The 25,909-nt window shown below is 33.8% G+C and overlaps 1 protein-coding gene across 1 annotated transcript in view; it reads right to left on the bottom strand.

The window, feature by feature from the left end:
* Ets96B (ETS variant transcription factor Ets96B) overlaps positions 1-25,909 on the bottom strand; it is a 332,448-nt gene that overhangs the window by 99,832 nt on the left and 206,707 nt on the right. The window contains exon 7 of the mRNA XM_081735103.1: positions 19,773-19,861. Coding sequence (XP_081591229.1) covers positions 19,773-19,861 — 89 coding nt within the window. The remainder of the gene's footprint in view (positions 1-19,772; positions 19,862-25,909) is intronic.

Genomic DNA, 25,909 nt, shown 5'->3' with positions numbered 1-25,909 from the left:
ATAAAACTTATATTAATTTTGAGTTATATTTGACATAAAACATATCAAATAACGAGACAACAGGGATATTTCCATGAAAAGTGTATTCCTATGTAATTATTGAAAATCCAGTTGTAATATCCCCTTCCTTCAAAAGCTCTGTTTTCTGTACTTAATTTGATTCAAATCTGATTACTCACTGAGCACAGTAATATATTTTATTTTGAAAAATTTAAACGTGTAACAGTTTCGCCAACTATCTACTTTTGAGACTTTCTAAGACACTGTGAATAAAATGAAAAAAAATGTCAATGATTAAAGACAGCTTTTGAGATCCCTTACATTTGATTGGCTATTCTCAACCAATCCCACCAAATACAATGTAGTTCACTCTAAACAATCCAAAAGGTAAACAAACTCTTTAAACTATCTCCCCCCCTATTGTAAACTACTAAAACGTAAACTAATTGCTTAATTTGTCTTCCCCCCTTGTTTTGACTTATACATAAAAGCTTGTCGTATAGCAATCTGAAATAATCCCTTATAACTAAATGAACTATTAAGTCCTGCGAGAGATTTGTAACTTGTGTAATAATTTCTTCAAATACACCGTGTTTTCAGATTTCTTTGATATCCTCAAGTGGTGAACACCCTCTTTCCATGGGCGCCTGATGGGAAGGCAGGGATCGCCCCCTGGCTCACGAAAATGTATACGTAATATAGCAAACCAAGTATATTAAATACCAGATATACTAGACGTGATACAGCAACCATGAAGATGCCCCTCCCTAGAAAATTTTCTTCGGGCGCCCTTACCTCTTTTTGATTTCTTTCTTATGTCATAAACATATTCAATCTAAACTTATGCTCCGCATCATTTTAAGATGAAATTTTTAATTATATTAGAATCATAGACAAAGGCGGAGCTACTCTAAATATTTAGTTAGTTTTCCCCTTGGTATAGTCAGTGTATTCATAGAAATTAATTCAAAAATATAATATTAGGAAAAAACGTATAAAATATTGTTAATGTAATGAGAGCAGTCTCACGTATTAAATTCAGGTAGAGCGAAATTTTTCATAGTACATTTTGTTAGTTTCTAAATCACATTAGCACGAAACAAGTTAAAGAAGAGAGAACCTTATCTTATTCCATTATCTTAGTATGAACGAATCGGTGACTCATAGAGCAGTTAACAGATTGAATCTGTCGCTCATAGGACAGTTAACAGTTCCTGTCGCTAATAGGACTGTCGCAAGTGGGAGGACACCCATTCCTCATACTTGTAACTTCATACAAAAGAAATAAATACAATACAATACAATTGCGTTTAATGCTCTTCGATCTTCTATTTGATGGTGCATATCATCCCCTCAGAATTGGATCGTTCTTCTATCTTACAAATGACAAAATGAGTTGGATTCAGTATCTATTCCATGTCATAAGTGGAAATCTGGACTGTTTATAATAGGTTTTATGAATAGTTTATTAGTACATCATACAACCTGTAATTCTAACTTCCCGCTCTGTGAAGACCCGTGTTTAAATACGGTAGCATACTGAAAATAATAATAATATGCATGTATCTCTGTATTTAATATGTATGTGTGCTCACTTATTAATGCTTTCATATTCTGAAAGAATATTTTTGGTTTGTTTTCAGTATATAAAAACCCCAGCCCTCTAGAAATATCATGAGCTTTCCTAAGAAGAGTTTGCTGGCTTTTAATGTTCTTAAACATTCTTCTTTCTTGATGGAAAGTTTTCCATTGTTTTTAGTTGTATTTATTAGTTGTTTAAAATAATAATAATAATAATAATAATAATAATAATAATAATAATAATAATAATAATAATAATAATAATAATAATAGTGAGATTATTCAAGTTAAAGTTTGATGGAAAAACTAGCAGCGTTCACCCCGCTTCGCTGCGGTCACCCCGGAACGCAATAAACTTTGTTACTTAGATAATTTTTACTTTTTCGCTTTCAAGTGATATGATAAAAACCATAGAAGATTGCAGTAAATCTTAACATTATATCGCCTGTCATTTATGTTAACCCGCCCCGCTTCGCTGCGGTCATCCCGGTGCTGGCATATTGTAAAAGTGTCTGTAAAAATAAGCAAATCAATTAAAAAATTTTAAACAGAAGATTCAAGCTATTTTCCGCTGTATATCGCCTGTCATTTATGTTAACCCGCCGAGTGACACGGTCATGCGGGTTGCATATAAATACGTTTATTTTTACCTATGATGAACTAATAACAAAGGATTTGTACGTTATGGACACCTGAATGGTCAATTATCTCAAGACACTGGTAATTAAAAATTAAAGTGATATGATAAAAACCATCTAGGGTCCAAATCCTAATAACCCCCCAAAAATGAAAGAAATTGGTTCAGCCGTATTAGCGTGATGAGCGGACAAAAAATTGTACGTTCTCTTTTATTTGATGGAAAAATTATCAGAAACAATGTAGAAATGCTTTAAAAAAGATATATTTCAAGTACTTCAAATATATTTCAAATTATTATTGTACAAAACTAGATATTCAATTTCTTTCTTTTAGAATCAGCACTCATATGTTCAATATTTTTCCTTATAAATATTATTTCGATACTAAAGCGTATCCGGATAAAAAAAAATATACCAATAAGAAATTTTATTAACTCGAGAACCAATAGCAATACAATTGTCTGCTTTTATTTTTCGAAAAGAGGAAAGAATAGAAGTTTATGTTACAGTTACAGTTTTTGTTGCGATAAATAGAAACATCTTTATTTAGTCTTTCATTATTATGCACCGTTCATCAATTAGGAGCCAAAGGCGATTCAGAAGACAGTATTTATTTATTTATTTATCATTTGTATCTGTTTATTCTATATACTAGCAGCGTTCACCCCGCTTCGCTGCGGTCACCCCGGAACGCAATAAACTTTGTTACTTAGATAATTTTTACTTTTTCGCTTTCAAGTGATATGATAAAAACCATAGAAGATTGCAGTAAATCTTAACATTATATCGCCTGTCATTTATGTTAACCCGCCCCGCTTCGCTGCGGTCATCCCGGTGCTGGCATATTGTAAAAGTGTCTGTAAAAATAAGCAAATCAATTAAAAAATTTTAAACAGAAGATTCAAGCTATTTTCCGCTCTATATCGCCTGTCATTTATGTTAACCCGCCGAGTGACACGGTCATGCGGGTTGCATATAAATACGTTTATTTTTACCTATGATGAACTAATAACAAAGGATTTGTACGTTATGGACACCTGAATGGTCAATTATCTCAAGACACTGGTAATTAAAAATTAAAGTGATATGATAAAAACCATCTAGGGTCCAAATCCTAATAACCCCCCAAAAATGAAAGAAATTGGTTCAGCCGTATTAGCGTGATGAGCGGACAAAAAATTGTACGTTCTCTTTTATATATATAGATTAAAGATTTCTTTCTTTCAGTTTGTCCTTCCACAATTCTGTTTTAAGGCTAAAATGAAGATGATAATGAACGAAATGATGAAATAATGAAAGTGGAAAGAAATGGAAGAACCTCGAGAAGACCCACACACAGGTGTTTGCCTACCACAAAGCCTACTTAGACCGAACTTGAATGAAATCAGGGACCCAACTCATCAGAGGTGAGCGCTCTACCATTGAGTCACAGCGTCCTCCATATTAAGAGTTTCGCAGACTAATATAATCTAAATTTAATAGGTAAAACATTGTTTTTTTTTTCGAAATTCGAAATTTGCTGAACGACTTCTGAATTTCCTAAATTGCTCTTCATTTGCTACATCTTCGGGGTGTCACGTTCTCACAGCGCAATAGTGACGACATTGACTACAATATTAACGGCCTTAGAATGCATCTCAGTAGTTAATATTAAAAAATGTTACCTTGCCCTCATTTTTTTATTCAGCAGTTTCAGAGCCGATTAAGAAAGAGAGAGAAGATAAAAACAATTACAAATTGAATGTATTTAGAATAAGAAGCAGAAAGTACATGAAAATTTACAAATTATCTACGTTGGATCTCCAGTATATAATGCAGACACAATCAAGTTTTATAGTTATTTAAGATACACCCACATTGTAGAGTCGCATTAATATTTAATTAATACATTTTTAAAATTTTACTATAACATTACAAAAAGAAAAATATATGCTATACGGAAGTACGGTAACCACCCTATTCCAAGGGTGATGCTCTTGAAAACTCCAAAAGATGCATCACCCCAGCACCTGAGGATGCCATAAACCCCTTATTAGGTATTATATTACAGGAAAAAAATGAAAAAGAAAAATAAATGTGCTTGAGAGAGTAAGGATAATAGGAATAGTATGACATTAATTCCAGAAATGATACTTTTTTGGATCTCTGGACGATACATCATCCAGGCGATTCAAAATGCTATTCTATATCATTGTTAATGTGTGCAAAGAGTTAGAAAATATAAGAAAAAACTCAGAAACTTATGTTTGTGTTTGAAAGAAGAGCTTGGTATTCACGTCTTTTTTTTTATCCCAATGTATGTACATAATCCTTACTTTTTGATAACGTTTTAAATACATAATCTTCATATCTTTTAACTCTTGTGCTAAATTAACCTCTCGTGTGCTTTAATGTTTCTTTCTTCCTTAATTTGCATTTGAATTTTATTATAAATCTTCGGAGCTCTTATAATATGTTTGATATTGATAATAATAGTTATTAGTAAATATTTTGATTGAGTTAAATAAATAGTAATTGAGTTAAATATTTTCTGGTTATTGTTATTTCTTAGTTTCCCGTGTGTTATATTTTTGGTTATGTATACATGCTTAATTTCATTCTATTTATGTCTATTCTTTTTAACATACATTTTGTAAATATAATTATGAAATTGGTAACGCTAGAGATACCGTATAAATTGTATCTAGCCCGCTGTCACACCCTTTTCTAAAAATATTCCTAAACCTTATTTTGCTGTATCATAAGTGGTTTAATTGAGTAGAGTAAGATGTATCCCAGATTAATACACTGTATGTAAATATACTTCAGACGAGCACCATATACATAACATTTTTAAGGTAACAACGTTACTTACCCGAAAGATTTATATAACAAAATTCTTAAAATTGTAAGGATGCTGTCAATATGAGAAGTCCATATTAAATGCTAATCAATAATTGTGCCTAAATATTTAACTATATTTTCACTAATTAGAAAATTACAATTTTACACATTTTGACAATAATACTGATACAATAATACAATATACTCTTTTTCTTGTCCTGTTAAAGTTAGTAAAAATGTTATACACCTGTTTTAATACTATAATCAATAATTCATTGTTTTACTTCTTTCAATTCTGATTTAGTTTTCATGAATACTTCTCTTCATGTTTTACCAGCGCATATAAGTGAGTTATGGTCGGCAAATGATTGTGTATATTTGTCTATTTCTAAATTATATAAATTAAGAATAATATTAGAATCAACACAGTTCTTTGCTTCGTATATGTAAAGTTAATTTGATAATTACCTATTTATACAGCCTGTTTTGTGTCTTTTAAACAACTCTCAAATCAAGATAACGATATACTTTGATAATTTTAGAGGATTTCGTATAATATTGTATAGAATGCTTTGGCTAAATCCAGGAAAACGGCAATTACATTTTCAGCTTTTTCAACAGTTTTTACAAACAATTTCTGTTAAATTGTGTCCGCATGTGATGTACCATTAACAATTTGAAAAACATTTAGATTAGGAGAAAAGAATTTTTTAGTGCTAGTAAAATAACTAATCATCTCTTGATATATTTTTGTTCTAACAGTTCAGTGCAATTACTGAGAATTGATATTGATCTATAGTTATTAAGATAAGACTTTGAACTTTTTATATATATTTCATTTTATTTCAGCAATCTTAAATTCATCAAGAAACATATCTGTTTGTATTACGTCACATATATTTTCTTGTTTGTACACTTTTTTATTATTTGTACAGAAACAAGTTTTTCACATTTACGAAAATATTGTATGAACAAACATTTACAAAATGTAAGTTATTTATTTATTACATTAAAATTATGAACAATATTTTAAAAAATCTAATTATGACTATCTCATAAGTATTCTATATTCATCTTCATTCTTCAATCTAGGGTGCTTGGTTGAAGAACAAGTCTTCCATTATTTGGGAGGGGGGTTATATGAGGATGAAAAGGGGATGAGGATTAAACTCTCTTCCTCTCTCTTTCACTTCTGTTCCCTGGGACTCCCCTCACACCCTTCCACCCGCTCCCTGAGTCATCAAGCTCCTGAACTTAATGAAAATGGCAAACATATGTCAACACGGCGTGAGCAAACAGTTCTCTAGGGAGACGAACGTCGGGTAACATCGCTAACAGATAATTAGCCATGATCAACCGTTTTGCTTTTGCTTCTGTGGTCGAAGTAATAGCCAACGGCGAAGCTATTACAAACAATTGCTACATTGACCCTAACAAAGAAATTACTGTCTCTAACATATAAAAAAAACTCACGATTAAAAAATATTCTAATACCTTGCATATGTTTATACATATAAAAAGAAACATGGTTAGTAATCTTACGTTTTTAATGAAATTCAAGAGAATCTTTGCTTCTCTTCAGATCATTCATTTCCAAATACCAATAAAGTATAGTAATACTTTAAGTGTTTTTTAACTATACGATTTCTCGAAGATGATACATATGTCAATCGATAGAGTACATTCAGCTAAACAAAATGGTATACTTTAAGGGTAAATTTTAACGCGTAGATTTCCAGAAAATCTAGTAAAAAAATTATGCTGCTAAAAAGTACAAGACATAGTTTATTCTACTAGAACAGAGAGATTATTTACCTAACTCTAAGGACTAAATATATTATGGATTATTCAATATCCACATAACAATGTGATCGTACAAAGTATCGACACCTTTTTAATTCAAGGGAATATTTCGTCTTTAAAAGGAATTGACGAGAAACTTCGAAAATACCAAATAGCAAATATATATAGTTTTATTGAAAATCAGATTTTTTAAAATTGTTTTCCTTTTCCTTTTATTCTTTCTGACGAAAGAGTTGTAAATCTTCGTTCCTTCGTTGAAGTCAGTTAATTGTATTCAAAGACTAGAAATATTTGGGCCCTTCTGTCTCTCACTCTCTAGCAGGTCCTCGCGCCTCCCTTTTGAAAACAATAGCAACTAACTTTCGCTCGTTTACAGAAAGTGGAGAAACAAGAAGCAAATCACTAAGAAATATTCATTATCATTATGTTTATTGTATTATAAAATTCAGATGTAAGAATCAGACATTCTAAAGCATATTTATATATATATGCTAATATATATAAAGACACTATACTTGTAGCAGTAATACACATACTTCTTGTAATAATACAAAATCTAATATATGATCACTACGCAATGAAAGTTTTAATTTATTTCCTTTTAGATATTATTTGACAACACTGCGTCTTGAAAGAGTAATGTGTTTCACACCTCATTTCTTTGCTTAAGAGAGGAAGAGATCCTCAATTCGGCCCGTTTATCTATCTATCTATCTATCTATCTATCTATCTATCTATATATATATATATATATATATATATATATATATATATATATATATCACAGGGTGGCCAAAAGTGAGGACGTGATTTCGGACATCCAAATAAGTAAAAATGTTCCCATATAGATGGGTCCGGTGCCGCTTCGTTTCCGAGATATAGTGTGTTCAAATGTCGAGTCACTCCAATTGCTCACTATGGGAAAGTGAATGGAAATGTTCAATATTACAGGGATAATACAATCAAGTGGAATTATGCCTGTATAAATACATTTACACTAACACAGAGAATGAAACTAATCTAATGTTTATAAGAACATTTTTACTTATTTGGATGTCCGAAATCGCCGTCACTTTTGGCCATGCATTTATGCTGCACCATATATATGTTGTAACAAGTCCTTTACTTTAGGCCAACTTTGTTATAAATACAGATACGAAAAAATGTAAAAAGAGCGAAGTTCCAAAAAAGATAATTTTTAACCTAAAGTGTCGGAATTTTTAAAATCGTACCAACAGTTTAAGCTTTACACTGGTAGTCGCCCCAACAGTAATTGGAAAAGCAACGTTGCCAGCCACAGTGTTCGAATAGAAGCATTAGTCACGCAATAATGAACGGAAAGCAACCAAACATTATGCCGTAGGTAAGAAACAAGAATACTACATATCTCGGTTGCAATCATTAGCATCGTGAAGTGCAGAGGCGGGCGAGGTAGGGGAGATGAAATTCGTAATGAGTTGAAAGTTTGTTGTAATATAGCATTTAAGATGCGAAATACACAGTGCAGTTGAACTGTTGCTTACAAAGTTTGCTGAACATGCTGTACAGGTCACTGAGAATAAGTTTGCGTGCCTCATGCAGGCATGGTACACGCCTCCAAACGCAACACTCCTGACTACTACTGTAACAAGTGTTCAAATTAGTTCCTCTCCTGCTGGCAGCACAAGTGAATGTGATGTCATACATTACCACACACGCCACAGTGTTTCATTTGTTATTTCTCTATACACATGGCTGATATTTTCTTTCAGATAATCCACGGTTCTGGGTCTGGTTCGATACACAGTTGACTTTAGGTATGTTCACAATAGAAGTCTAGTGGTGTTCGGTCAGCTGACCTGAGTGGCCATTCCAGAGGATTCTCATGACCAATCTATTGACCAGGAAGCACCTCGTTCAGTCACTGTCGTATTGTTTAGCCTTAATGTGCCGGTGCTCCATCGTGCTGGGAATAAAATAAACGCTTCAATGTCAAGGGTATATCATCCACATACGGCTCTAGTGCGGTTTCCAGATGATGTTGGTATTGGTCTCATATTACTTGTCAGGCAGGAAAACGGGGCCTAATAAAACATTGCCGTGTATTCCATACCGTACGAGGATCACTGAGGGTGAGCTCCCAGAAGTACTTGGGGGTTATCAATAAACCAGTACATAGCATTGTGCCTGTTTACTGTACCGTTAATATGGAAAATAGCCTCATCGCTGAAAAGAATGTTGGTCTCTAGATTAGGATGGTATATTCGTGCCAACTGGAACCATTCACAGAACTCTGTACTTCTGCATGTGTCATCCTCATGTAACTCTTGCACCAAATGTATCTTGTAAGGATGATATTGTTCGCGTGACAAAATTCTGGAGACAAGCATGTGACTCAGGGCAGTCTCTTGTGCAATTTTCCGTGTTGGTCGTTCAGGACTAAATGTCACCTTCGCAACCACATCAATACTCATGGCGCAGGACGTAGCACTTGTTAAAGTATACATTAAACGAAAGACAAAATTCATCACAAAGAACAACCTTAATTATAGTTAAGGAGCAAATAAAACAACACTAATACAATATTTACAAATTATCTTGCGAATGGCCCATACACTTAAAAGTTATGATAAGAGCATACAACTACTGTAGAATCAAAGAAAATCAGAGCAACAGAAATACTTGGAGGAATACCAATAATGATATTGAAATAAATAATATTGTAGATAATAATGATAAATAGAATAGGACAGTATAAACTAAAGGATAAGAGTTTATGATATACTTCCAAGCTTAGAAGAAAGAAGATCAATGGAACTGAAACCAAGATAAGGGATGACACAATTAATAAGCGGACATGGCTAATTTAAAACAATATTATGAAGATTAAGCCTATGAGAAAACGAAATTTGTAGTTGTGGGCAAAGACAAACCTAAAAACATTTAGTTTTCAAATGCTCGGAAATAAACCTGAACGAAGAAGATAACAGAATACGATAGGCGTTTTAATGTAAGTCAAATTATAAGAAATAGAGTAATGAAAGAATTGTGTGAAAATACTAGCAGCAAGGTATTAAAAATGTGTAGAAAGAGAAAAGCTATAAATGTAATTGCCAATAGAAGGTAACTTGTCAGATTATATATAAACAATAAAAACGAGTAAAGATAAATAATTGGAATGCATGCTGAAACAGGATGTATGTTTTAAACTATGAATTATCCAATTGATGGTCTGGAGGTTTAACACAAACCAATATAGGATAAACGATTTGCTAAACCACCTTTCCACCTAGAGAACGTGCTGTTCCAGATATAGATCTAGTGGTCTATGGTGGGAATGATACACATCGTATTTCTCAGGGAGGTATAACCACCAATTCACATCGTTACAGTGTTGAATTCCATGAAATGCACCGCAAACTAGTCCAGTAATAATCAACAGGCATGTTGTTGCGCTGCACAACAATGCTGTTGCGAAGAGGACGGTGCATTCACTTCATGAGTTACGGTACATAACTCTTTCTAACCCACCATGTTCCTCGATATCTCTCCAACTGACTACAACCCCTTTTGATATCTTGATCACTTCTTGGGAACGGAGACTTCCCTGATGGTTAAGTGATACAACGTGCGGTTGAGGATTCCTTTGCAACTCAGAATCCAAATTTCTTTCGCTAAGGACTACAATGGTTGGCTGAGCAGAGCGATGGCAAAAATGTGTGTTGCATAAGACGACTATTCTCACCGTAACCAGTTATTATTGTGTTTTCATTTTTTCAAGGCTTCCAAACTATGCTATACATAAGTCTTATACATGGTTTTGTCCGTCCGTCCATCTGTCAACAGGTGTCAGAGCGAAAACGGTAAGAGATATCGAAATTCGATTTTTAGCAATCGTTTCAGCGTCCCAAGGCAACGTACCATGTCTATCCCGACCACTACCGAAACCGGAGGTGGTTCAAATTTATTATTGCTACCAGTATCAATAATAATTTCCACAAAAAAGAACGATAAGGGATATCGAAATATGTGTTTCTGCAATCAATTTATTGTCCCAAGAATAGGTTCCATCTCGTTTATTAACTCTCTATTTAAACCGGAAGTGGTTCAAATTATCCATTTCTAATTTCAACACTTATTATCATAGTACAGAAATTATAACAGATAGCGATTTTCTACAATTGATTCAGTGTCTCGAAAAAGTGTCTCAGATCATCACAACCCACAACACTCTACCAAAACCAGAAGGGTTGAAATTTACTACTACTTACGATTTCAATACTAGTAATCATAGAAAAAAAAACGGTAGGAGATATCGAGATACAGTCTTTTGTAATCGATTCAGCGTCCCAAGAATAGCTTTCATCTGCTCTGTTAACCCTCTATTCAAACAAGAAGGTATTCAAATTAATCATTTCCGGTTTCACCATATTTCGCCAAAGAACAAAAATTGCATTAGATAGCAAGAGGTTTTTCTGGAAAGGATTCAGTGTCTCACAGAACATACGATTACAACCCGCAACACTTTACCAAAACCGAAAGTGCTTGAAATTTACTACTACTTCTACTACTACTATTTCTAATTTAAATTCCGATTTCCACACAGTAGACTGTCGAGATGCAATTTTTGGTAATCAATTCAGCTTCCCAAGAGTAAGTTCTATGTTATCCTTTAACCACCTATTAAATTCGAAAGTGGTTGAAATTAACGATTTCTGGTTTCAACTTTTATCACCATAGAACAAAACAGTAAGGCATACCGAATAATGGCTTTTTATATATATAAATATGATTCAGGTCCGGGGAACAGTTTCATTCTTTGATCCTATCAATTTGTTGCGACCAGTAGTTATAGGTGTATTACTTCAAGTTTGAGTATTGAATTCAATATAGTTTTGAAGTCTACCATAGTTTCAAACTGTGAAATGAAACTCTCTCTCTCTTTTTTTTTTCTTCTTTTAATCTTTGGAAGTGATGCGTCTAGAGCTGACATTTCATTCGCATCAATCTAATACAGTTGCGTAGATTAATCACGTACTCACACTTTCGTCTCTTTGAATTAGAGAATTCTCCCACTTTGAGTTACCACCAGATCTCTGCTTCAACACATGCCTCAACTCTGTCCCGCTTTATGTGTTGCAGATAATCATTTAATATCCCACTAGCAACATTTAATATCCCGACACTACACATACATTTTCAGTGTAACCATCTCACTCATCTCATGAGTTGCAAAATACAGATATTTCCATTATTTTGATAACTATGTGTAGAATTATAAATCAGAATCCTTCTCTTTAGTGTTATTTATTTTTAGCTGGTCTTTGTGAAAATTATTATCTCATTTCGTAGCAAGTACTATCATCCTATCAAGAGAGTATTTGAAATGTTTACTAAAATATTACAATGACACAATTCTATATGCATATTATATAACGGAAATGCACGTAATTGAGTTTATATATCTTTGAGGATGCGGAACGACAGTGAATAAGCAAGATTGATCCTTTTCAGATTATAGTGAAAAACTAATAATAATAATAATAATAATAATAATAATAATAATAATAATAATAATAATAATAATAATAATAATAATAATAATAATAATAATAATAATATTTTTTGCTTTACGTCCTTACTCAACGCCGAAGTGATGAAGGATTGTATCTACTATATATGTGAGCTTCAAACCAAGCTGGGCTTGAATCCGGTGGATGCATTGACCATTATGCAAAACCATCTTGTGCAGAACACGTCCTTCCTTACTGTACTATCTTAGCTCCAAGACAATTGGATTAGGACCATAATAATAATAATAATAATAATAATAACACTCAAAGGAGAGAATAGTTCGAGTTTTGCTCTTACTACAAGACGGTGTTGAAATGTCAAACACACTCGACTAAGTTAGAGGATTATTTCAGTGTTACAGATGAGCTCGGATAAAAACACGAGAAAATGAAATATGATATTTTACTTGATCCTCGGTGGTTGTTAAATTTATGAATTAGGGGGGGACACAGTGTCTTAGTGGTAGAGCACTTACCTCTGGTGGGTAGGGCTTTGGTCCCATCCCGGTTATGAAAGTTTGTAGTTGACAATATTGTGCCTGTGGGTTTTCTCAGGCCACTCCTGTTCCCTCCCACATTACCATTCCACCAATTATTCCATCATCATTTCCTTGTTTTAATCATCCGTCTTCCTAATCGTGGGACGTTAAACTTAAAGTTTTTTTTCATTTCTGGATTAGGCCGGATCAAGTTGGGCTTTTTTTAAAAAAAAAAAAAAAAAACTGTGGTTCTTGCAGACCTCTAACTGATACGTGTATATGTATTTTGCGTTCTTTGTTTCCATGACTTCTTAACAATAAAAGTACCCATTTTATTTTAAATTTCAACAAGTTTTTATTCTTAATATAGTTGCTTTGTTTCCTTTCTCCTCAATCCTTTATCTTATAAAATAGCAAAAAGAAATATAGAGATTTATTTCTTTTCTCTATCGACGTCGACTTCAGTTTTTTTTCTTTCTTCGATATTTCTTTCCTGAACCGCGTGACATCTTGGTAAACTCAACTCTCCCCCCATTACAGATTCTCCGCAACGAAATCCCAATCCACCCTTTTGCTAACTGAATTACCCGCTATTTCCACAGCCAGGAAATCGGTATATCCGGCGAGAAATGAGGTGTTGGGGAATCGGAGAGTCTTTCTTTCTCTCCTGCTCTCCTTTCATGCATATAGTCATGCAAAATTATGACATCAATGTCCTTGGATTTTCCTCACAAAAGGTTCATCTCGCTTCTGATTTCTTTCTTTTCTTTAGTAATTCTTTTTTTACTTTCTTTATATAAAAGAAAGAATACTGTTTTTCATATTTTTTGCAATATATATATATATATATATATATATATATTGTGTGTGTGTGTGTTCTAATTTGATTTTCAGTTCAGGAACTTGAACATAGGAGGAAAGATGAATGATAAAATACTTGAATTTCGATTTTTTCCTGGATAATTTTTGACTTTCGATTACAAGTAGTATGTGGGGCAAGGAATATGTGTTTGTGTCACCGTTGGATACAATCTAGAATCTATCGATACAATCTACACAATAGATACAATCCATCGATTAACAATGTAATTTGCAGTAAAAAGAAATTATATAAATAACAATATCTCCTAGGGAAATAAAAGGTATCAGTGATTATTGGCAATGAAGAATACACTTTTTAGCGCCCCAAAATAGTCGTCATTTTCTATTTTTTCGAAAACTCCACATGGGAAATTACCCACAAGCAAGTTATTTTGTTTAGTTTATGTGATATACGGTTTGATACGTGTAGTAGGGGGCACGGTGGCTCAGTGGTAGGGCGTTTACCTCTGGTGCTAGAGGTCTCTGGTTCGATCCTCGCCCAGATAAGTTTATGGTGTACAACATCGTGTCCGTGGATTTCCCTTTTCCTCATTTCACCAATTTTTTCCATCATCATTCATTGACCTAATCATCTTTACTCTAACTCTAAGGGCATAATCGTGGGACGTTAAATTCAAATATTTCATTTCATACGTGTATTATTTTTGGACAATATTTTACTTATACAAAAATTAAAATTTAAAGAATGTATTATACATTTAGTAAGCTACTGTATCTCAGTAACCATTTCACGCATTATTATCGCGCTATCGTTATAATGAAGAGCTTAGTGTGACGAGTCAATTTTGTATCAGAATCACCTCAGTAAGTGACATGGTTCTCATACATTATCAATTTTTCAGATTCACAAAGAAATATTAGCTTTATTCCATTATCTCGAAAACTACGCATGAGGTTTTAAACTTACTTGTATCACTTTGTTCACCTCAATAAGACCAATCGATCGGTATATGTCTCATCTTTGGGGTATTTTTCTTTTTCGTTCTTAAACACTAATATTTTATTAGAATTATGTTTTAGTTTGTCTCATACAGTAAAACTATCATCAAATAGATTGCATTTCCTTCAAATTTACGTCATTTTCTATACATTCATGCAGAAAAGTTGTGCCATTTTTTTTATATATATATATATATTATTGGTTTCTGGTAATCATACCTTTTTGGGGAGAGAGAGGTACATACATGAATGCCCGAAAGTTGAGGTCATGGTATAATTTTAAGTTATACTGGGGAATCAAAAAAAGAAAAAGAAAGAAAGAAAAGAAAAAGAGAGAAAGAAAACAGTTGAAACATTACAATAAAACAACTAAAAATCTATAGAATCCTGAAGAGTATATAATTTAAATGAGAATAAAACATTCTAATCAAAAAGAAAACAATTGTAACAAAACAGAAAAAAATCGAACCAAAAGAATTTCTAACGAAGAAACGTTCTAACCACAAAACATTCTAATCGAAAAATATTGTATCAAAAACAGCAGAGACTATGTTACAGACAGTTTGGAATACTGCTAGCAGGGTCCAAGACCCAAAACAAATCCAAAACTTTTAAAAGAAAAAAACACCTTTATTTCTTGTTTAATGCCGAAGGTCCTTTTTCAGCAGCGAGGCTATATGACATGCAGCGAAAGATGGGCATTATTTTTTAACACTCACTCAGTCACATTCATTCGCCCACAACTAATATTGATGTCTTCATGTTCACACAGCTCAATCACATTCACACTCACCTTCATCCTAACATAATATTGATGTCCTTACTCACACTTCACTGCACTCTCTTACGTTCACATCCATTCGCCCTCACCCTAATTGGACCTCCACCACCTATCAAATACTGAACTGAGATAGAGTGAGAGAGAGCTGTCCTCAAGACGGTAAAATGAGTGAGGATACACATCTCTAACGTGAACTACAGCTTAATCCAAACCATACCTACTCCCACTTGGAACTAACGGTTAGAATCCGAGTCCCTCATACCAAAGGCGAGAATGATGACTATTTAACAACATATAACAATACTAAGTAAATCCTATTAGATTATAATTTTTGACTTATGATTCAATGTTAGAGATACATTTTTGTCAATACAGTATTCATGGACAATCTGACTGGTCGGCATCTGTTTCTTGTACACTCATACTTAATTTATACCCCGGAAGACATACACTGTTATTGTATTGTGTCATATTATAGGTAAATACGAAAAACAGGCGAACTGTACTCAATTACACATTGCTAAAGTTAACTTGATGTTTGACATCTCCCAGTATATCAATTAATCAATAGAACATATGGACATAATTGGGGATAGCACATTAATTCTGAAATGTAAAGTTTCAGAACCTCTTCCTCGTTTGGAAGAAAGAGCATATTCAATATACAACCTCATCTTTTTTTACAATACTTTTTGTTAGATCGGTTTTGTTTGTTTATTTGTTATCCTCAAATCTTACAACTTAAATCTCACGCACTTTCGCAGTAACTACAGTTCTGAAATTTTATACAGATATGTGAACCCAATAGCAATACAAAATTTTCACAAATTTTCGCTGTAATTTATCGTTTTATTGTAAAATTAATTAAATTATTACAATTCAAGTATATTTAGATTGCGTATGTATAAGCAAGGTAGTTAATTATTTGTTACTTTTAAAAATGGCAAACTTATTCGGTGCTAGTTCGAAACCTTTATGTAGCGTCTAATGGAAAAGTTGGAACTATTGCCTTCAACACGTGTTCTTTCACCCCTTCGAATCCAAGACTCGTGCATGCTATGGGTGGATAATATGGGGATGGAATATTATTATTATTATTATTATTATTATTATTATTATTATTATTATTATTATTATTATTATTATTATTATTATTATTATTATTATTATTATTATTATTTGCAAGAGGTTGAATTGATAAATACTGTAAAATGTTCTTAGAAAATAATATATGTAAGCTAACACATTGAAACCATATAATATTAGCAAGTTAATTAAGTTAGAAATAAAGCATTAATTGTGGAATAACGAATAAAGCTTTAAAAAATAACCATAAAAATATTTTTTTTTAAAAACGGAAACGCATTTTAAAACAATGGTTTTATTACATTGAAAAAGGAGGAACGTTTTTTTTTTTCGTGTGTTTGCATAACGAATTACTTGTATTATGGAAATAGTAGTTTACTTATATTTAAACCTATTAGTTTTTTTCTAATATGCTTACTAATGAGTATTTGTAACTTTTCGAAAAGTGTTCATCATTTTTGAGACGTTTCATCAGCACATATACATCTCCGGATGGTGTAAAGAAACAATCACAAGTGAAGAATAATATTTCTATAGTTCTTCCTTCCTTCCATTTAAAATTATCCCACAACTTTTTTTTTTGGAAATTATTCAATGCAGTGCTTCCCTGCTATACTCTTGTTTTTTTCTCTACTAATGATTCTCTTTACTGAACGCCCTTTATCTACTTATGTCATGTTAGGTTAGGTTAGGATTGAGCAGTTTTTGCTGCCATTGCAGACGTTGACTGTTAACAGTTTCTCTGAAAATTGAGTTTTAAAGTATTTTTTAAAAGCTTCATGTTGAAAATGAAATATGTCGAATATATATATGTTTTAAAGGGCACATTGATAATGCCTATTTCCAAAGAAGGCCGCGTATGATGGTTTTGAGTAGACCTAATTTTTGTAGTTATTTCACAATTATTAGATACGTTGTTACATTAATTATTCGTATTACATTTTAGTAAAATTACGACTAGTAACTGCGTCATATTTAGGACATAATAAAACGATAGATACAATCTACTACTAAACGATAGATAATCTGTTTTGTCATCTTCCAGAAAATACCGTTGCGTTTTAGAAGACCACTTCATCATTAACTTATCTCGTAAATCAGAAGCTAAAACGAATATCACATTTTTACAATACAATTCAGAAAATGTAATAATTCCGAAAAAATATACTGTAAAATATCTAATTTCTTACTTTTGCTCAAAACAGTGGTAATTTTTGTGACCAATTAGCAGAAGTAAGAAAATTTGAATATTCTACGTTCCTTTACCGAAGCTTCTTCCCTGATATGTTACTTCCCAGGCGATATCTTATTTTTGCTTGTTAATGTCATTTTAAAGTTTATGTATTCCATGTTATATATTTATGTTTCCAATTGTATTGTAAGTCAGATGGTTCCAATAACTTATTGCTGTGAGTACACTGTTTATTTATTCGTGTTGCCATATTTTTCCTATATGCTATTGCATTTTAAAGTATGGAATTCTGAATTTATCAAAATAATGAATATTATGGGATTCTAAGTATCTAACGAAATTTTGATTACTCTGTAAATTTTTATACATGATTTCTGGTATTGGAAATCACATGGAAAAATCGAATTAATAAATCAAATGTTGCAAGAAATTACAGTAATAGGTTTGTAACTGTTAAATGCTAGAAGTATGTGTGCCACTGCTATGAGTGTCTGTATCACTGTTAAGAAAATATATGTGATACTAAACAGAGTTTTTTTTTTTAAAAAATCATATCCAGTATATAAATATAGCTATAAACAATCTACTTTTCAGCACCACAAAAATTTGCCTTTGTCGATTTTCTCGGACAGTACTCATCAGAATTAACTCTTAATTACAGGGTGTCTCAAAAGTCCCCTGACATAGGGTAACTCTGTTGTTATTAGAGTTACAACAAAATGTAACAGGGAAAACTGTCTCTAAATCTAATGTTTATAATCTAGGTTACTTTATGTTAACATGTTTCTATTCAAGAGTCTTATGTAAATTGCTTGTGAGATTTGTATCTCAAAATTGTTCTATAATAATAAAAATGTATTATATGTATTTTTGTTTGATTTGATTTGACTGTTTTAGTTTAGCGTCCCTTTCAGCAGCGAGGCTATATGAGACGTGGACCTACAGTTTTAACGTGGAATCCGAACCACATGAGCTCCCGCCGGGAATCAAACCTCAGTCTCCCAAGCCATATGCATTTTTGTGTTTGCTTTTTTGTTTCTAGGAAAAAAAATCACATGCAGGGTGTCACAAAAGTTTGAAATGTACTTTGGAGTGCCCCGCAGGTTGAGAAAAGCTGGTCTAGATTATTGGCCGTATAGATGGCATAAATTTTATTTTTAAGAAGTTTTGTCTATCAACACTACTTTATACGTATTTACCCTGATTGTCCGTGTGCCAGTCCGTCCGTCCGTCTGGGAGAGACAAGCCCTCAAAAACTACTTGGTAGGTCACCAACAACTTTGTCCAGGATGCAGAGGATCAAAAATTAAGAATCGAGTTCGTTAATGCAGGCGATCCATCCACTGGATTGGTGGAGAAATCGACTATATCCCGTTTTAACGTCGATCACTATAGAGCAATAACGGTAATAGCAGGACGTGGTTTCCTGTAATCGATTAAGCGTCACAAGAATACATTTTATGTCTATCTTTAACTTTCTACTTGAAATTGCAAATGATAGAAATCCGGTAAAATTTCCGGTTTTAATATTGATCTACATAAGAGCGGAAACGATAAGAGATCGTTTTTTGAGAATCGATTTAGTGTTCTTAGAATACTATAGGAACCATATTCTGTATTAACCGTCTATTGAAATCGGAAGTAGCAGAAATGAACTACTTCCACTTTGAACATTGATCGCCATAGAGTGAAAAAGATAATAAATGGCGAGAAGTGGTTTTCTTCAGTCAATTAGGCGTCTCAAAAGTATATTCCATTTCCATTCTAATCTCACTGTACTAAAACCGGAAACAGTAGAAATGTACTACCGCTTCCGGTTTCAATATTAATTGATAAAACATCACGCCATACTAATCAAACTCCTTTATGTGGTGTACACGCGACACTGCTACTTATTAAATTCTAAAAATTTTACGACACTATCTATAGTGCTACGCGACATGACAGTTAAGAAAGGTTGTTTAAAAGCGCGCATGGAAAGAAAACAAACAAACAAACAAAAAAACTTGTACTTACCAGGAAGATCATAGCCATGATCACTGGGTTCCTTCTTCACAGAGACTGGACCATATGTTGGCGGTGCTCGATCACAAGGAGAAGCCGGCCTATAAAGAAAATATTCAATACGTAACTATTAATTTATACAGAACTATGTGCGTAGTAACATAATGTGTTATGGATGCCAGCTACTTTTTGTACAGATTAAAAAAAGAAGACAAATTAGAAGGATTTGGTAAAATAAAAAATAATAATAAAAAGTGAAAAAAATGAACACAACAAAATTTGGCAACTAAAAGTACTCTACAAAGGTAACAGAACAGAATTATTTAGCACTAGTACATCTATATTGTCCTGTTATTAGCAAGATGTCTCTATAAATAGTATTTTTTGTTGTTTGTTTCCGGGTGTTGCTTGCATTAGCTAAGTTAGAATTTTACTTATTTTGTGATTTATTTTCGCAAGTGGGACATTGAGTATCACCCTGTAGAAAGATACTTTCAATAACAGACTAAATTAATTATTGACAGATAGCAAATCTTCCTAATACTAATGTAAAATATTTATTTTAAAAACGTGAATTGTGTACGTATATTACAGGAACGACAAATATCATAACTGTGTAGGTCAACTAGCCAGGTCAAGAATCTATAAAACTTACCGAAAATGTGCTCTAAGTATTTTTTTACTGAATACTGAAGTTAACTTACAAATATCTTTCTTTTTTTAAAAAACTTAAACATATATAATTGACCCTTGCAGTACTAAAGTGCTGTCTTCGAATTTAACTAATTTTCTACTAGCAGAGTAAGCTAGAGTTAACTAATTAGATAGATTTACTACTCTTATTGTTTATATTTAAGATGGTTATAGTACCTTCATATAAGTATCGGATATCAACTCTATGCATATTCAAAACAAATAGGTGCACCCGAACATAAAATACTGCAATAAAAGTGTATAACGAACATTCAGTCATAGGGGAAGGGTTGTCGCAATGAGACAATATAGCTTCTCCTAGACACTTACATGCAACAATTCTGAAAGGTCCTTATATTGGGATAAAACACTTGACACAGCCTAAATTATATCGGTTCACTACCAAGCCACAACATCAAATATGAGGAAGTATCAAAAAGTTCCTGCAATCTCCTAGAATGTGATGAACTACGAACTTCCTCGGGAATGCATGTTATAATTACATCCTTGTATATTAATCAAGCAAATTCTGGACTCGTTAGAACAACCTTTTTTTCTCGCAGGTTAATCATTGAAGCTGTTATGATTGTCAAGCTTGAGGCACGCAATATCATTAAGGTTCTCCATCATCAGGGGAAATTAACAAACCAAATCCAGGAAGAGATGAACGAAGTCTATGGGAACGAAAGCCCATCCTATGAGATGGTATTCAAGTAGAAACGACATTTCCAAACTGGACACATGACCACTGGGGAAGCCTCTAAATCTGGAAGACTATCTTTCACTGATCATGCCCCCTTGACGGAGAGCATTGAGAAGATCATAATGGAAGACAGGAGGATAACTATTAAACGTGTGATGTGTGCAATAGATATGTTATGGGTCTGCCTGGAGTATCAGGTCAGAAAGTGCCAATACAGAGGTACCACGACTGCTCACACCTATCCAGAAGAGAAATCGTGAGAATGCTGCAAGAGAGATGTTGCATCGCTGTGAGATTAATGAAGAGGACTTTTTCGGTAGTGACATGGATGAAAGTTGGGTTTATCTTTATGACCCAGAAACAAAGGAAATGAGCAAATAATGGAACCACCACTCCTCACCCACTCATAAAAAGGCACGAGTGTAGAAACTTGCCACCAAGATGATGATTTCAGTTTTCTGGGACTGTGAAGGAGTAGTCAGGACAGATTACCTATCACAGGGGCAAACTATTATTACTACCTATTATTCCTATCCCTTGACTAGTTTACGAGAGGAACTGAAGAAGAAATGTCATGGATTGGTCACAACAAGGATGATTCTGTTGGCAGACAATGCACCAGCTCATTCCACCCATGGATCCATGAGGAAGGGAGTGGAATTAGAATATAAAATATTGCCCCATCCTCATATTCACCGGACCTAGCACCAAGTGACTTATTTCTCTTCCCAGAAATGCAGCGTCCACTCAGAGGGCGCCATTTTGACAGTAGGGATGACGTCATTTCTGATGTTTAACTATGGTTTCAAAACCAAACTGTAGACTTTTACAAAAGGCTTGCGGAAAGTGAAGAACCACTGGGAAAAATGTGTCGCTAGGCGCGGTGATTAGAGAAGCACTAATACCACCACGGTGTCACAGTTCTCCAGAGTGGACTTTTTCTGGGAGATTGCACAAACCTTGTGATATCTCCTCGTAGACATTGTAAGACACACTGTGACGATTATGGGGAAAACATAATTCATTCACACACACAACTATTTCCGTGGACGAAGAGACTGTTGACATATATTGCATTGAATGCTTTACATACTGATAAATCGTATGATTAGACCCTCAAATGAATAAAGTAAATGAATATACTACTACTCTCTAAAGTCGATTCTTGGATCATGAATCACAAACTATAATGATGATACATTGAAATTCTGGGTACAAGCTTCATGCTAATATACGAACAGAATTCCTTTACACATTAAGTTGACTTTTGTGTAACGTTTCTATTATTTTTGACCTTGCAAAATGAATGAATTTTGCTGAATTTGATTAGTTGAGTGGCTAAATAATTATTAAAATGAAAAGTAAGTGTAAAGATGAGTATAAATATACTAGCATACCAAGCAGAACTAGAACTGAGCTTCAAACACACATAATTGTTATGTTGAGTTTAACGTCCCATTCAGCAGCGAAGCTATATGAGACGTGGACCTACTGATTAACTTGGAATTCGAACCACATGAGCTACCGTCGGGAATCAAACCCGGGCGCGTGTGCTTACCGGCCAAAGGCGTGTATGCTAACCGCTTAGCCACGAAGAAGCTCTTCAAATACACGTAATGATACAAAAAATATGCACTGGTGATTAAAACTTAGATGACATACCGTAAAATGGGGTATACTGAACATATATCGAACATTAGCACCCAGGGATAACATTTACATAGAGCGGGGTAAATTTGGGAATGCTGTTCTAGACAAAAATTTTCTCTCTTTTTAACTCTATTTTTCTTTAATCTGGTTTTCAACAATTACTTCAACATTGACCAACAAATTAGACAAACATACAGCCATGTAACAATTAATAGCAACTCCTTGGAATTTTACGCATTTATAAGGTTTTCAAAGAAGTTTCTAACTAAATATGCACAAACATACAATAATATATACATCAATAGTGTTACTTTTAGTGACAAATTTTAAAGTGATAGTTTTACCCATACATATTGATTTACAGTTTATAAATTATTGATATCGGACATCGACATAGGTAAAACGTGTGACAATACACCACAGAAAGCCACTAGAATTAAAATATCAAGTGAGTGTGGCAAAACTAATGCTGAAATAGCCCGGATTATGCAACTGCATAGAAGTATAGTGGGTAGGCAGCTGGCCAAAATTCGGGAAGCAGGGTGCATAAAAAGTGGAAGAATTGGCAAATGTGGACAAAAAATGAAATCCTCGCCTAGACAGAACAGTGCACTGCGACGGTTGTGTCTTGCAGACAGGTTTGAGTCATCATCAAATCTTGCTAGAGGTTGGAGGAAAACATCTGGTGTTGACGTTTCTCCGCGAACAGTGAGAAACAGGTTAAAATCAATGAATTTGCCTTCACATAGAGCTGCCAGGAAGCCATATCTTACACCGGCACAACATAAAAGGCGTGTAGTGTGGGCCAAAATTCACAAGGTTTGGACAAGTGACCAGTGACGCAAAGTTCTGTTTAGTGATGAGACGAAAATAACCATTTATGGCAATAATTCACGCGCTAGAGTTCATCGCATGGCTGGTGAAGCACTAAATTCCCCGTGTACTGTAAAAACTTTTAGGTACTCTACCAGTGTAATGATTTGGGAATCTTTTTCTTTCAGTGGAATTGGTAAAATTCACATTTGTGATAGTGTTGTTAATGCACAAACTTATAAACATATTCTTGAAACGAGAATGATACTTACTGGTAGAGATTTATACAACAGTGGTTCCTTTATTTTTCAAGACGATTCTGCCCCTGTCATCGTGCCAGAGTTATGCTGTCCTTACGTCATGTTACCCAATTTCCCTGGCCTGGTAATTAACCCGACTTAAACCCAATTGAAAATTTGTGGAGTGTTTTGAAGGATAAGGTTCGTGCAAGACATCTTACAACGAGAGCTGAGTTAATTCAAGCAATAAACGACGTCTGGCAACACTGCATTTCAATAGACACACTGCGAAACTTAGTAAACTCCATGTCACAATGATACAAGGATGTTACTATTAAGCGTGGACATCTAATCAAGTATTAGCATGAGCCAAATTCAATTGGGTACGCTCCACTTAACTTCACTTACTTTCACTTCACTTAACAATTGAGTCATATTTTGTAGAATATCATCATTTGTTGTAAAGGTACGTAACTTCTGTGAGTAGATTTGGATTCTATATAAAATTTCCTTTAATTTATGTATATATCAGTGTATGTTTTGTGCATATTTAGGTAGAAACTTCTTTGAAATCCTTATAAATGCGTAAAATTCAAAAGAGTTGCTATTAATTTTTCCATGTGAACTGTTTAAATTGGATGTGCGGCAATTGTAATGAGAACACTACAGACGTATGGGCGACAGAGGGGCCCGCCCCCTGGCTCACGAAAATGTTTATGTAATATAGCAACCATGGAGATGCTCCCCAGAAAAATTTCTCCGGGCGCCATTGCCACTGCTACAGACCCTTATTATGAATGTGCAATATCGGTATCCCTAATTAAGCACTTCAAACTCCGTTATAGTAACTCTACACTCTATTTTTGTAATTTTCTTCACTCAATTTTTGTAATCCAGGGATGTTTGTTTTCCTATACATTAACCGTAGAATTAGTGGTTTTAATAAACCAAAATTATAGTAAAAAATGTTCGTAGATGCCAATGTAGCCTCTATTGAGGACACATTTTCTAAAAACAAGCCTTATAAATGACTTGCCAAAGTTACCCGTATACGGGATAAAATTGGTCCAAATTTTTTTTATGCAGCTACAAATTCGAATTTTGAAAAAGAGGTTACAGATATTACAAGAGGAAGGTTCAAATGACATGTTGACCTTTTTTTAATTAATCTTCAATAGTTTCTGAAAAATATTTTTAAAAAAACTATTAAAAAACTTGCCAATGTTTCCTCATTTTACGGTACCTACCAAAGTAATGGAAATAAACAACAACAACAACAAAAAAAAACTTATTATCCTAAACACGAAACATCTCTCACTAAAGTTGTCATCTTTTGAACATTAACACACATAACATTAACTTCACTTGTTATAGTTTCTAAATTCTCCACAAGAGCGCCACTCGCTGAATAATAAGGCTATCTGAAAAAGTGTACAGACAAGTTGAAAACCTAGTTCTGCGGCGAGCTGATAAGTAACAGAGGGAAAATAACTATGCATGATTTTCCTGGAAGAATCATCTTTTAACACAAAGCTAATAGCTCGTTGACGAAGTCTGAACTGAATGCTGTGGAGGAACTAAGACCAATGATGTCTCTCGACTCTAGAGTCTGCTGGGGGCGGTGACTCAGTGGTAGAGCGTTCACCTCTGACGCTTGGGGTTCCGGGTTCGAACCCAGCCCCCACCAAGTGAACTTCGTGGTGGACAAACACCGTGTGCGTGTGTTTTCTCGGGATTCTCCCACTTTCTTCATTCCACCATTTCTTTCATTACTCATTATCACCGTCTCCTTTAGCCTAACCGGCATAACCGTGGGACGTAAAACTCAAAGATTTCATTTAATTTTTCTGGAGTCTGCTGGTTCGAAACCCAAATAGTCTACTGCTATGTTAGCTTTAATCTTACCTAGTAGCTGTGGAGGGTTGTAGATCAATAATCACTACGAGAAAATTCTCTCTGCCTGTCTTCGGAATCCTTTCATTCGCTTCTGTTCTACGCCTGATTTTGTGCGGAGTGCATACATTTTTGGTCTTAAGTCTTTAGACCAATGA

Source organism: Thermobia domestica, chromosome 13 (genome assembly GCF_964235325.1).
Source record: "Thermobia domestica chromosome 13, izTheDome1.hap1.1, whole genome shotgun sequence".
Lineage (NCBI taxonomy): Eukaryota > Metazoa > Arthropoda > Insecta > Zygentoma > Lepismatidae > Thermobia > Thermobia domestica.
Note: the sequence above shows the minus strand (reverse complement) of the source record. Positions and strands in the feature narration are given on the sequence as shown.